The sequence below is a fragment of the Oncorhynchus gorbuscha genome, linkage group LG03 (assembly GCF_021184085.1).
Source record: "Oncorhynchus gorbuscha isolate QuinsamMale2020 ecotype Even-year linkage group LG03, OgorEven_v1.0, whole genome shotgun sequence".
NCBI lineage: Eukaryota > Metazoa > Chordata > Actinopteri > Salmoniformes > Salmonidae > Oncorhynchus > Oncorhynchus gorbuscha.
Window position 1 is genome coordinate 16,327,062 of NC_060175.1, and position 12,444 is coordinate 16,339,505.

A 12,444-nucleotide genomic window follows, 5' to 3' on the forward strand; every position below is an offset into this window, starting at 1 on the left:
TCAGTGGTAGGGAGGCTAGCAGGCCAGAGGTGGATGAACGCAGTGCCCTTATTTGGGTGTAGGGCCTGATCAGAGCCTGGAGGTACTGAGGTGCCGTTCCCCTCACAGCTCCGTAGGCAAGCACCATGGTCTTGTAGCGGATGCGAGCTTCAACTGGAAGCCAGTGGAGAGAGCGGAGGAGCGGGGTGACGTGAGAGAACTTGGGAAGGTTGAACACTAGACGGGCTGCGGCGTTCTGGATGAGTTGTAGGGGTTTAATGGCACAGGCAGGGAGCCCAGCCAACAGCGAGTTGTAGTAATCCAGACGGGAGATGACAAGTGCCTGGATTAGGACCTGCGCCGCTTCCTGTGTGAGGCAGGGTCGTACTCTGCGGATGTTGTAGAGCATGAACCTACAGGAACGGGCCACCGCCTCGATGTTAGTTGAGAACGACAGGGTGTTGTCCAGGATCACGCCAAGGTTCTTTAGCGCTCTGGGAGGAGGACACAATGGAGTTGTCAACCGTGATGGCGAGATCATGGAACGGGCAGTCCTTCCCCGGGAGGAAGAGCAGCTCCGTCTTGCCGAAGTTCAGCTTGAGGTGGTGATCCGTCATCCACACTGATATGTCTGCCAGACATGCAGAGATGCGATTCGCCACCTGGTCATCAGAAGGGGGAAAGGAGAAGATTAATTGTGTGTCGTCTGCATAGCAATGATAGGAGAGACCATGTGAGGTTATGACAGAGCCAAGTGACTTGGTGTATAGCGAGAATAGGAGAGGGCCTAGAACAGAGCCCTGGGGGACACCAGTGGTGAGAGCGCGTGGTGAGGAGACAGATTCTCGCCACGCCACCTGGTAGGAGCGACCTGTCAGGTAGGACGCAATCCAAGCGTGGGCCGCGCCGGAGATGCCCAACTCGGAGAGGGTGGAGAGGAGGATCTGATGGTTCACAGTATCGAAGGCAGCCGATAGGTCTAGAAGGATGAGAGCAGAGGAGAGAGAGTTAGCTTTAGCAGTGCGGAGCGCCTCCGTGATACAGAGAAGAGCAGTCTCAGTTGAATGACTAGTCTTGAAACCTGACTGATTTGGATCAAGAAGGTCATTCTGAGAGAGATAGCGGGAGAGCTGACCAAGGACGGCACGTTCAAGAGTTTTGGAGAGAAAAGAAAGAAGGGATACTGGTCTGTAGTTGTTAACATCGGAGGGATCGAGTGTAGGTTTTTTCAGAAGGGGTGCAACTCTCGCTCTCTTGAAGACGGAAGGGACGTAGCCAGCGGTCAGGGATAAGTTGATGAGCGAGGTGAGGTAAGGGAGAAGGTCTCCGGAAATGGTCTGGAGAAGAGAGGAGGGGATAGGGTCGAGCGGGCAGGTTGTTGGGCGGCCGGCCGTCACAAGACGCGAGATTTCATCTGGAGAGAGAGGGGAGAAAGAGGTCAGAGCACAGGCTAGGGCAGTGTGAGCAGAACCAGCGGTGTCGTTTGACTTAGCAAACGAGGATCGGGTGTCGTCGACCTTCTTTTCAAAATGGTTGACGAAGTCATCTGCAGAGAGGGAGGAGGGGGGGGAGGGGGAGGAGGATTCAGGAGGGAGGAGAAGGTGGCAAAGAGCTTCCTAGGGTTAGAGGCAGATGCTTGGAATTTAGAGTGGTAGAAAGTGGCTTTAGCAGCAGAGACAGAGGAGGAAAATGTAGAGAGGAGGGAGTGAAAGGATGCCAGGTCCTTGTACAGGTACTTGTTATTTTCTATTTTACTATTTTACTTATTATTGATATTGATCAACTGCACTGTACGTCACGACTCAAATTTGATTTGATTTCCTGTCCAGCTACCCTGGGGCAGGGCTGCGTGTGCTCCCTCACGTGTTCTCCTGCAAGGAGATGCACCCACGTTGAAGACCATGCTGGAAGGAAGAAGCCATATGGGGAAAACATGAGGGGGGAGTACATACATGTGTCCAGGACACTTGTAAAAATGTAAGATTGTCCCGGATGTGCACGCAATTTTCATCCAAAGTATGAGTTCTATTGCGTAATTTAATTGTTGATAAAAGTAGGCTGTTTTAAAGGCATTGGACATATTTCAAGAAGCCGAATTGAAGAAAGGGCCTCCTGTTAACAATGCCAGCATCATTCTTATCAATTATAAATAACGTTTGCTGTTGCGCAATTTGTTATGTAGGCCTAGTTTATTGGAGGTTTTATACTAGAAATGCATTCACTGGCAAATGTTTAAACCAGCAAAAGTAGAGAAAGCATTGTTGTTTTAATTTCCCATGACCTCATTCCTACACCCCTACTTTAAGAGAATGGTATAGTCTTGAGATTTGCCCTCCCCTCCTTTAATTTTTGCTCCGCTAGGCTCAGATATTGATTGTGTGAGAACGCCATTGAGCAGTGTAATCAAATCATCCTCACAAACATTGGAAGGTGTATAAATAACAAGCGTTCGTTTGCTTTTTAGTCGAAAGGTATGAAAGGAAAGCAGTGTATACCTCATTTCCTCGTGTATTCGCTTTTAACGTGAAGACATCCATGGATACAGGTGACAACAGACGTAGACGGGCGAGGAGTGTGAGAGCCAAAATAACTGATACGCAAGATGCGTCTGCGAAAAGGGAAAATGCAAACGTCCTAAGATCTTTGAGTGTTGGGAATACAGACGACAATGATGCCATGGAGGATGACGCTGGCTTTATCAAAAATTGGAGTTTGGAGCGAAAGGTCATGGCTCCGCGGTACAGTTTACTCCGTGAGGTCGGAAGGGGCAGCTATGGCGTGGTCTATGAAGCCATTGCACGGAGGTCGGGTGCAAGCGTTGCAGTAAAGAAACTTCGATGCGATGCACCAGAAAATGTCGAGCTTGCCTTGGCAGAATTCTGGGCCCTGGCTAGCCTTGAGAAACGACACGAGAATGTGGTGCAATTGGAAGAATGTGTGCTACAAAGAAACGGTATGGCTCAGAAAATGAGTCATGGGAACAAGAAATCCAAACAATACTTGCGGTTGGTGGAGACGTCATTAAAAGGTATGCTGCCTATGATGATTGTGTGGAAATCACAGTTCCATATAGTTCTATATATCAATTCACGTTACGTCATTTCTCTATGCCGGCAGCTGTCTTGTGGTATATGGTGGGCATTTTGTGTCGGTTCCATTGTCTAGTCAGTTCAACGAAAGTGTCAAATGAAACCAATGCGTGGAAGCGATTATTTATTTTTGTCCTCCAGTGATGATGCAACCTAATTTAGATGTATTATAGTGGCCTCTTTTTGTCAAGCAATTGATTATCATATCCACTAGACTGGGACGTTTTTAATATTCTAGTAGTATGAACACCGTAGATTTTGACGCTCACCGGTCATTTTCAAGATCAGTCGAGACGGTATAGCCTAGGTCAGGTTGAAGTGAAATGCTTGGAAACGATGTTACAATGAAGCAGCAATTGCATCAGTTATTGTCCGGTCTTGGGAGCTGTTTTTTACGTGAATACTTCAATCGGAATGCTTTTGAGCAAAGCCATTTGAGATACGTGAGTTGGTGTCACGTACCAGCTCTCATTGGGGGTCTTTGTGAGTGTCGTCATCTTGGCTCACTGAATGGAAGCCTCTTAAATGGTTGTGTCGCCCTCTTGTCACAATGCTGGCCCTCTCTGTTATGCAAGTGCTATTAGCCAGGCCATACCATACTCTGTAAGCCCTAGGGTTCACCCTGAAATATTTGTTTTCATTACAGTATAGAATGTCGATTTGCTTTTTGTTTTGAAGCCTTACGTTTACTTGCGTACAGTTATATACCACTTTATTTGGTGATGGAATCAGTATTTAAAATACTTATTCGAGTGGGATCATTTATCCACAGAGGACAGCTAATGATTGAGGTTCTCGTTCTTCGCACGTAGATAATTGTATCCTGTTTTCAAGTATGACCAGGACGATACCAGTAATCACGATACTCATTAGTATTGTGGTAAGGAAATAAAACACGAACAGGTTTTAACAACCGCCCTAATGTTGTAAACAAACATTAATTATGGTGTCATCTAGTCACATTTATTTATTGTCCCCAGGTAGGGCACACAATATTTAGCATGTATCAGGTTTTAAAGGACTAAAGAATAAGGTCTGCTTCGTGTTTTCATTTTTGCCATGGAAAGAATATCGCAATAAGGCTATTGTCACAGCCCTAGTTTCTGGTAGGCATAATTGCTGTATTTTATAGTGGGTCAAGGTCTTGACAGTTTGCTATGAGTGCATTCTTTACCACTCTTTCCACTCACAAGTTCAACTGCCTTGTCATGTGAAGTAGTTTCTCTTGTTTGTATTCAAATTAGTACCTATGATAGGATCACAGTTTGCCTGATTTTATTGCCTCATTAATGTTGTGTTTAACCCTTTAGCACCGTTTGTCTTTAAATGGGGATCCATTTGATAAACATTCCTTCTGATTTCTTGAGGTCATGCTTTGTTACAAAGCTTTGCATGAAGTTGCTCAAGGTTAGATTGTTGTTCAAGTAACAGAGGCATAGTGAAGAAAGCAGTTGCAGATATCACTGTCTATAATATAGCCTAGGTTAATATGTATTAATGTAGGCCTAGGTTAATATGTATTAATGTAGGCCTAGGTTAATATGTATTAATGTAGGCCTAGGTTAATATGTATTAATGTAGGCCTAGGTTAATATGTATTAATGTAGGCCTAGGTTAATATGTATTAATGTAGGCCTAGGTTAATATTAGGCTTATAAGAAGTTTGTGTAGCACCATAGTCATATCTGTTCCTGTTAGACGGCATTGTGTTGACAGTATACAAACAAGAGAACATTAAAGCTACTCCAAACCTGTTTTTTTTAACAGCCTAGCCCACTTGTAATTCCTATATTTTGCAGCTTGTCACAACCTTTTTTCCTGGAACACACACACCCTAGATAATGGGAGTTGGATTAACTGAGGTTATAGACTGAAATGTCCAATATGACTTCCTTGGCAATGCTGTGGCGAAGGATTTTGTAATTAAAGCATCTTATGTGTACATTTTGTAATATTATCCAGTTTGGGTATTAAACTGTGATCAGAAAAGAGAACCTGGTCATGATTGTCTTTTTGTCAAGCTAATCATTCATCTGTTTATTTCCTTTATTTTTCACAATAGTGGCTCATTTGGTATCCATGGTTCTGTAAGGTAGGGGTTTGTTTTACTGTTTAGTACTGCTGCACTTTTTTTGATTCATGTCCATCCATTGCAGGTGAGCGAGTGCTGAGCCACCCAGAGGAGCCCTGCTACCTTTGGTTCGTCATGGAGTTCTGTGAAGGTGGAGACCTGAACCAGTTCATCCTGTCGCGACGACCCAACCCGCTGACCAACAACAGTTTCATGCTCCAGCTCACCAGTGCCGTGGCCTTCCTGCATGAAAACAACATTGTCCACCGAGACCTCAAGCCTGACAACATCCTCATCTCTGAAAAGTCGGGGACACCAGTTCTCAAAGTCGCCGATTTCGGCCTCAGCAAGGTGTGTGCTGGCCTAGGGGGCGCTGGGAAGGACGACGAGGGCGAAGACAAGAATAAAAACGTTGTCAACGTCAACAAGTTCTGGTTGTCGTCGGCATGCGGCTCAGACTTCTACATGGCACCCGAGGTGTGGGAGGGCCACTACACGGCCAAGGCGGACATCTTCGCCCTTGGCATCATCATCTGGGCAATGCTGGAGCGGATCACCTTTATCGACGCTGAGTCCAAGCGCGAGCTGCTGGGAACTTACGTGAGGCAGGGCACCGACATCGTGCCAGTTGGCGAGGCACTGCTAGAGAACCCAAAGATGGTACTGAACATCCCGCAGAAGCGCAAGTCCTCCATGTCAGATGGGGTGAAGAAACTTTTGCAGGACATGCTGTCGGTCAACCCACAGGACCGTCCCGATGCGCTTGAGCTACACAACAGGATGGACCAGCTCACATGTGCTGCGTGACCCCCCCCCCCGAGCATCGGAACTAGAACTCTTCCCCAGGTACTTATCCATACATTTTAATCTTTTGTCTTGTTTTTGCATTGTCTACAATCAATGGTTGTTTCACGCTGGTTGTTTTGTCTAGATGTACTTTATTATCCACAAGCACTGTTCTGTTGACAGATTGGCTTTGAAAGATGTCTCCGTAGCCCAGTAGAGAGGTATGCATAGTGACAGAAGGTTCTGGTCAGGGCATCGGCTCATAAGTTCCAAATGTTTGTGCTGCCTGCTCCCCAGATGTTTTCAACTGAATTCCTTTAGCTCCGGCAGTTTAAACTGGTTGAGGAGTCCAGGGCTTTCTTCCTCATCCCAGCTGAAGGGCAGAGTTATTTCTATGTAGAGAGACACTAGTGAAAACATACGTGCAAAGAGATTAATTAATGGAAAATGTAATACATTTTTTATAATCAAGGCACGTCTTGCATATAACTGCATCCTTGACTTGTTTTGTTCATAACACCACTTAGGAAAAACTTAACAGCAGTTTGTGTTTCCTGTTCTGATAAGTCAATACTCCTTATGGGAAACTGCTTGGATTATGTCAGGGCTTGACTGAACAGCGTGTACTGTATGTCCTCTATGGGTGTATCCATGTGTAGAGAAGAGCGCTGTTCTCAGTAGATATAGACTGTGTTTGTGTGAGGGTCATTTCCATGACCACCAACATGTGAAGTTCATAGTAGCATGGAGCGCAGGTAGCCTAGTGATTAGAGTGTTGGGCCAGTAACCGAAAGGTTGCTGGATCGAATCCCGAGCTGACAAGGTAAAAATCTGTCATTCTGCCCCTCAACAAGGCAGTTAATCCACTGTTCCCCAGTAATCCACCATTGTAAATAAGAATTTGTTCTTAACTGACTTGCCTAGTTAAATACAGGTTCAATTAAAAAATCTCCATGGACAGAGAGCTGAGGCTTTAAATCCCCTTTAAACCAGTTACATAACAGGTTGGTGAGCAATCAGTAGGCAAGAATCTGCCACTGGCAGCCAAACAATGACAATCTGCATACAGTCCTCAGTCCTCAGTGGTAAACGCAATGGATTTCAAATAACTGCACAATATATGGAATACTAAAATTACTCTGGATTGATTCATGGGGATCCTAATAAAATATTATAGAACCCAGGCCTTCCTTCAGCAAAGGACCATGTGGATTTAAATCTCTCATGAGTCTTAATAATTCACATACAAGTGACTGTACTCCGACTGTAGAATTCGACCCTCCCCGGTGGAGCTACTGTCACTAAAGTTCAGGTAGAATTTTCCTATTCCTTTTTGATATAAATGTCATGTTTTATAGAAGGGTTCAGACTTTTCCATTTTTGGGGGGATGGGGGTCTTGTTTTTCTGAAACAATTAACTTACTCGTGTAGTATCAAGGCACGTAAAGTACATGAACAAAAAACACCCAAATACGTCCTTTTAGAAACGGACACACTCAGTAGAGTGGTGGTCTTTAGATGTATTATACATGAAATTGTCATTCCAAACTTTATCCGCTATATTCCATTTTGTGCATCACATGCCGATTCCTCTACCAGCTGTGCTGTGTGGGCTGTGTCTGTACTAAAGACACACTCGGCCTCCACAACTGCGAGGGGGAAACGACTCAACCAAAATTGATAATAACGTTGCGGATAAAGTTTGTAATGACACAATTTAATGTTTACAACATCTAAAGACTTGCATCACTATACTGAGTGTGTGTCCGTTTCGAAAAGGTGGGTGGGTGTTTTTTTTGTTCCATGTCTTTTGTGTGTCCCGATACCGCACAACAAGCAATGAGGAAGTGAATCGCAGCTGGGCAAAGTTTCCACAAAAAAAAAAACACAAAAAAAGAGTCTGGACCCTTCTATAACAAGCCATTTACATCACAAATAGAGGTTTTCTTCAGGAAAAGGTTAGTTCTCCTTTTACCCGTTCCTTATCCCTTTTATAGTACCTTCTATCAGGAAGCCAGGACTTAGAAGAAGCAAGGTTGTCATGTCTGGAAAATGGTATCTGTAATCAAGTTAATAAAAATTCCAGTGCAGTGCCTAACTAACAAAATCACACTGTCACAAACTAGCCTCTTCATATTTAAGGTGATGTCACATTCAACCCAAATATGACCCTATTACTGGGTTGTGTTCTTGCTGAGTAATGATATGATAAACAGTGCTATTGCGTCTTCGTGTCATGTTAGGGCAAAGTTTCAGTCAGCTGGGGTTTGTGGCTCAGACCCAGACAGTGGTCCCACTGCAGTGGCTGCTGCAGGTGAGTGGGACATGTAGGTAGTAGCCTGGTAATGGTCTGCAGCAGGACTGCTGCATTGACTCAGCAATACTAAACACTGACCTAGGCCACAAGTCTGGTTTTGTAGGCTATAGTAAGATTAATGTATTTATTGTAGTGAATATGGCTGTTTATCAATCTGTTTTTACACACTCCATGCCTGTCTTTCAGACTATGTAAACACACTGGTGAGTGTATAGCCCCTCAGACTAGCTGGTGGTTTGACCAGTTTCAATGTCCTCCGTATGGCCAGTGTGAAAGACCTGGGTGTTTGTTTAGCCTGGCCCGCATTCAGAGAAGGATTTCTGTGTGCAGTGTTAAGAGCCTCTAGTGTTTTAATGTCTCACGCTAGCTGCCGCTGACCCATTTGCGCTTAAGCCACACATTTAGGTCACGCAACCCATTTAGGTTATGCAACTGAAAAAGTCAGCTGGCTTGACATAACAGTACGTTTTTTAATAGCTTAGTCATTGAGATTAAGTTGTTTATGGTTAGGTGTGAATGCTCTCAATTGTGGTTTTAGATTGTTTTATTTTGTCTTGGCCCTGAACTCCTCCTCCTGCCACCCACACAACCTTGTGATGGAGAGGTTGGAAGGCCTAGCTACAAGGCTACATCTCTTTTTCCTGTGCCCCTTTGGGGTTTTTTGTGTGGGTTTTTTTGATTGAATATATACACTTTTTCTTTTAACTGAACATTCTTTGCATGTTAGCTCTGACTTAAATTATGCATTTATTTATGTTTTCCCCCTTGTCTCCTCAGGTACCACTTTCAAACTTCCTGGACCCAATGAATCAGTGAAAGTACACTTTACTTTGGAAGACTGTGAAATATCTACCGTGAGAAAAGAAAAAGGAAGCATTCGAGCCAACTGCTGATTGATACCGCAAATGGAATTAGTATTCTATCAGTACAGTTCTCGACCTATATTCTTACAGGGAATGTTTTACTTGGCCTGAAATTAATTGTACAATAATGATTACACATGTACTCCATTTGTATTGATATACCTGTTATATCTGCTGCTTTGTAGTAGGATGGCCATGTTTGTTTGTTTGTTTGTTTGTCCTGAATGTGTCTGTTTTGGGTTCACCCTGTGAACCGGTGGCACTATGTATCAAGACACGTTTGATATATGTTCAACACCTCGGCCACTTTGTGTGCATGCTTCACTGACACCCCACCATCTTGCCCCATCTTCCATTGACAAACTACATTATCCTACTGACAGCTTTTCATCCAGTTTCCCTTTAGCTTGTCCATCACTTGAAGGCATGACACAAAATGTTGAGCAAATTGTTGATTTGAAACCAGTGGACTGAAAATATATATTTCTTACAGATGGTCTGTGCACCTTTGCTTAAATGATTTAAATCCAAGTAGCCTTTTTTATTATGCCCCACTGTGCCTTGATAATCATCTGAAAGTGGGATTGAAATTACCATTTTAATTGTTTTCTTTCATTTGAATTTTGACTTTTTGGGGGGGGGGGGGGGGGGGGTTGGAAAGTGTGCATTTAAAGCCGATGGGTGCCATTTGAGATGTGATGAGATCGATGCTGTGGATATGGTGATATCACCCATAGGGATATTCTTTGATTTAGACTCAGCCCAGTCGTTGGTTAAAAGAAAAAATCTGTTTAAGGTGTACTGTGTTGGATTGCTCCTAAGAGACTGGCTACCACCTACATCACCTCTCCTCTCAACTCAGTATATTGACTGGTCATGTATTTTTGTGAATTGTTTTTGCCATCTCACACTTTACATAAGAGCAGCATATTGATCTATTTGATTCTGTTTTAAGATTGTTTGTTCTATAAAAAAAATGTTTTTAATGATTTTCTTTTTGAGCCATTTTGTTGAAGGGTATTTTATCTTTGAGCTTCCCAAACACCTGGGAGGATCTTACATATCGCAAATGTGTGACAAACACGGGATGGCACGGTTTTCTATTCGGGATAGTGATGTTGACTATTACTGAGAATCTTGATCACATTTAGAGAAATGTAACCTTTTGATCGGAGGAAATATCGACTGAAATTCACAATTGTTTTAGTTCAAAGTTAATTTTAACTACGTAACAAAACTACAATCTCAGATTTTTGTTTCTTTGTAAATCGTTGCAATTAATTGAGATCACTTTTAGTTCTGCATGGAAGTGTTTTCCTCTTTTGTGGTTTAGTCACTAAGCAGCCGTATAGACTTGTTTCCAATCCTCCTTTGTATTATGCTACCTCATTTGCCTGCACGTTTGCAGAGACTTTCCTCAATTGAGCCATCATGTTTGTCTGTGTATATATATTTTTCTGATTCTTTGGGAAGTGCAAGGTTGCGAATCCCATTGCTATCAGAACTAAGTTTATATAAGTTGTCTGTTCTATTTAACAGTATTTTTTTCCATATTTGTTGCTTAGATTTCATTTAAGCAAAGAAAATGGGTCATTTCTTGTTTAACCTTAAGATCTAAAGGGTTATCCAAATTACACAACTTCTGTCATTTTACACAAGTGGAACGGGTCAGTTAGGTTTTTTTGTTGTCTGTACCCATTTTGAGTTTGGTTTGCATTTAGCTGAAGCTTACTTTTAAGGCAGGCAATTGTCTTTCTAATACAATGGTCATCTTTCTCTTATGGTTTCTGCCATGTTTTGACCACCCTTCCCTTGAGAAATATACCTCATGTTCCACTACTTGTTTTCTGCCCGGGGTTGGTAAACTGTATGACCTGTAAGCAAGCTCACAGTCAGAATTGTTGTTGTTTTTTGAGATACCTAATTTAACGAAAGGGACCATAGAGACAAGTATAAGAGACTATTTTTTTTTTTTTTAAGAATCTTATTTATACTACTTTAATTCAGTTTATTTCAAACTCTTCATGCAATCTTTTTACTCAACTGAAAATATTCCTATAGTGTACTGTGGCAGGTTTTCTGTACAAGAGGTGACACCAAATATCCCAATAGTCTCAGATGTACAGTAAAACTAACTCTTCTTTTGCTGCTGGGTTTGGTCGATTACAGATCTACCTGTCGATGTTTAGTAACGTGTGGTTTGCTGCTGATTAGAGGCGCACTTTCGTCTCATGTTCTTTACTTTCTCAATCATGCAGAGATCGAGTATTTTATAGTTCCATTTGGTGACTCAAACAACAAGCTTCTATGCAACCTTCCCTCACTAAAAACACTGTGCAACGAAGCAGGTTTGACCTGTTTTTAATTTTTTGCTATTGCTTGTCATCTTCCTCTTGAGGGTTTAAAGGAGGAATCTCCATATTATTGTGATGTGAATTATACTTCCTATCATTTCAATGGAATTCACTGTCCTTGGTCTGGTCTTAGAGCGTACTAGAGATGTTAGCTTCAGTGAAGACTTCTCTTTGGTATTGTTGTCTTTTGGTTTCTCTTCCAATAAAGTCTATGAACAAAAAGAACATTGTTTTTTTGTCCTTTCTGTAAGAGTTCTAGGAAGTGTGTAGTCTGCCTGGTGAGACTGCAGTAAAGCAGTTCCTACCAAAGCACTTTGGCATTGGTTTTTATAATGGTTAGATGATGCCTGTGCTTGTTTAAACATGCCTTAAGCCCAATACCCAAAGGATATTTTCACATTATCATTATCGCCTAGTTAAGTAAAAATTAAATATAAAATGAGCTGGGAAGGGGCAAGTCTTTTACAAAGAGAAGCTGTCTCCCTTGAGGCTTGTCTTTTTTGTATTTATTATGGATCCCCATTGGTTCCTGCCAAGGCACCAGCTACTCTTCCTGGGATCCAGTGAAATTAAGACAGTTATACAATTTTAAAAAACATTTCACAACACATTGTGCCCCCTCAGGCCACTACTCTACCACATATCTACTACCAAAACCCATGTGTGTGTGTATGCATGTGTCTGTCTGTGCGCACGTGTCTGTCTGTGCGCACGTGTCTGTCTGTGTGCACGTGTCTGTCTGTGCACGTGTCTCCACAGTCCTCGCTGTTCCATAAAGTGTATTTATGTTTTTTATATTTCCTGCTTGCATGAGTTACTTGACGTGGAATAGAGTTCCATGTAGTCATGGCTCTATGTAGTACTCTGCATCTCCGATAGTTTGTTCTGGACTTGGGGACTGTGAAGAGACCCCTGGTGGCATGTCTTGTGGGGTATTTATGGGTGTCTGAGCTGTGTGCTATTAGTTTAAACAAACAGCTTAGTG

At 42.8% G+C, this 12,444-nt stretch overlaps 1 protein-coding gene across 1 annotated transcript; it reads left to right on the forward strand.

Annotated features, from left to right (window-relative positions):
- The first annotated feature begins 2,339 nt into the window (after positions 1–2,339).
- On the forward strand, positions 2,340–11,678 carry LOC124026615 (serine/threonine-protein kinase 35-like). The gene is made up of 3 exons (XM_046339487.1): positions 2,340–3,007; positions 5,225–5,985; positions 9,020–11,678. Exons 1-2 carry the CDS (start codon positions 2,515–2,517, stop codon positions 5,944–5,946), a joined length of 1,215 nt encoding a protein of 404 aa, XP_046195443.1. The 5' UTR covers positions 2,340–2,514; the 3' UTR covers positions 5,947–5,985; positions 9,020–11,678.
- The last annotated feature ends 766 nt before the right edge of the window (positions 11,679–12,444 follow it).

Excerpts from the sequence above, each read along its gene's own strand:
- LOC124026615 (XM_046339487.1), top strand. The coding sequence starts at position 2,515 with ATGGATACAGGTGACAACAGACGTAGACGGGCGAGGAGTGTGAGAGCC. Across the intron at positions 3,008-5,224 it reads GGTGGAGACGTCATTAAAAG|GTGAGCGAGTGCTGAGCCAC; the intron begins GTATGCTGCCTA and ends CATCCATTGCAG.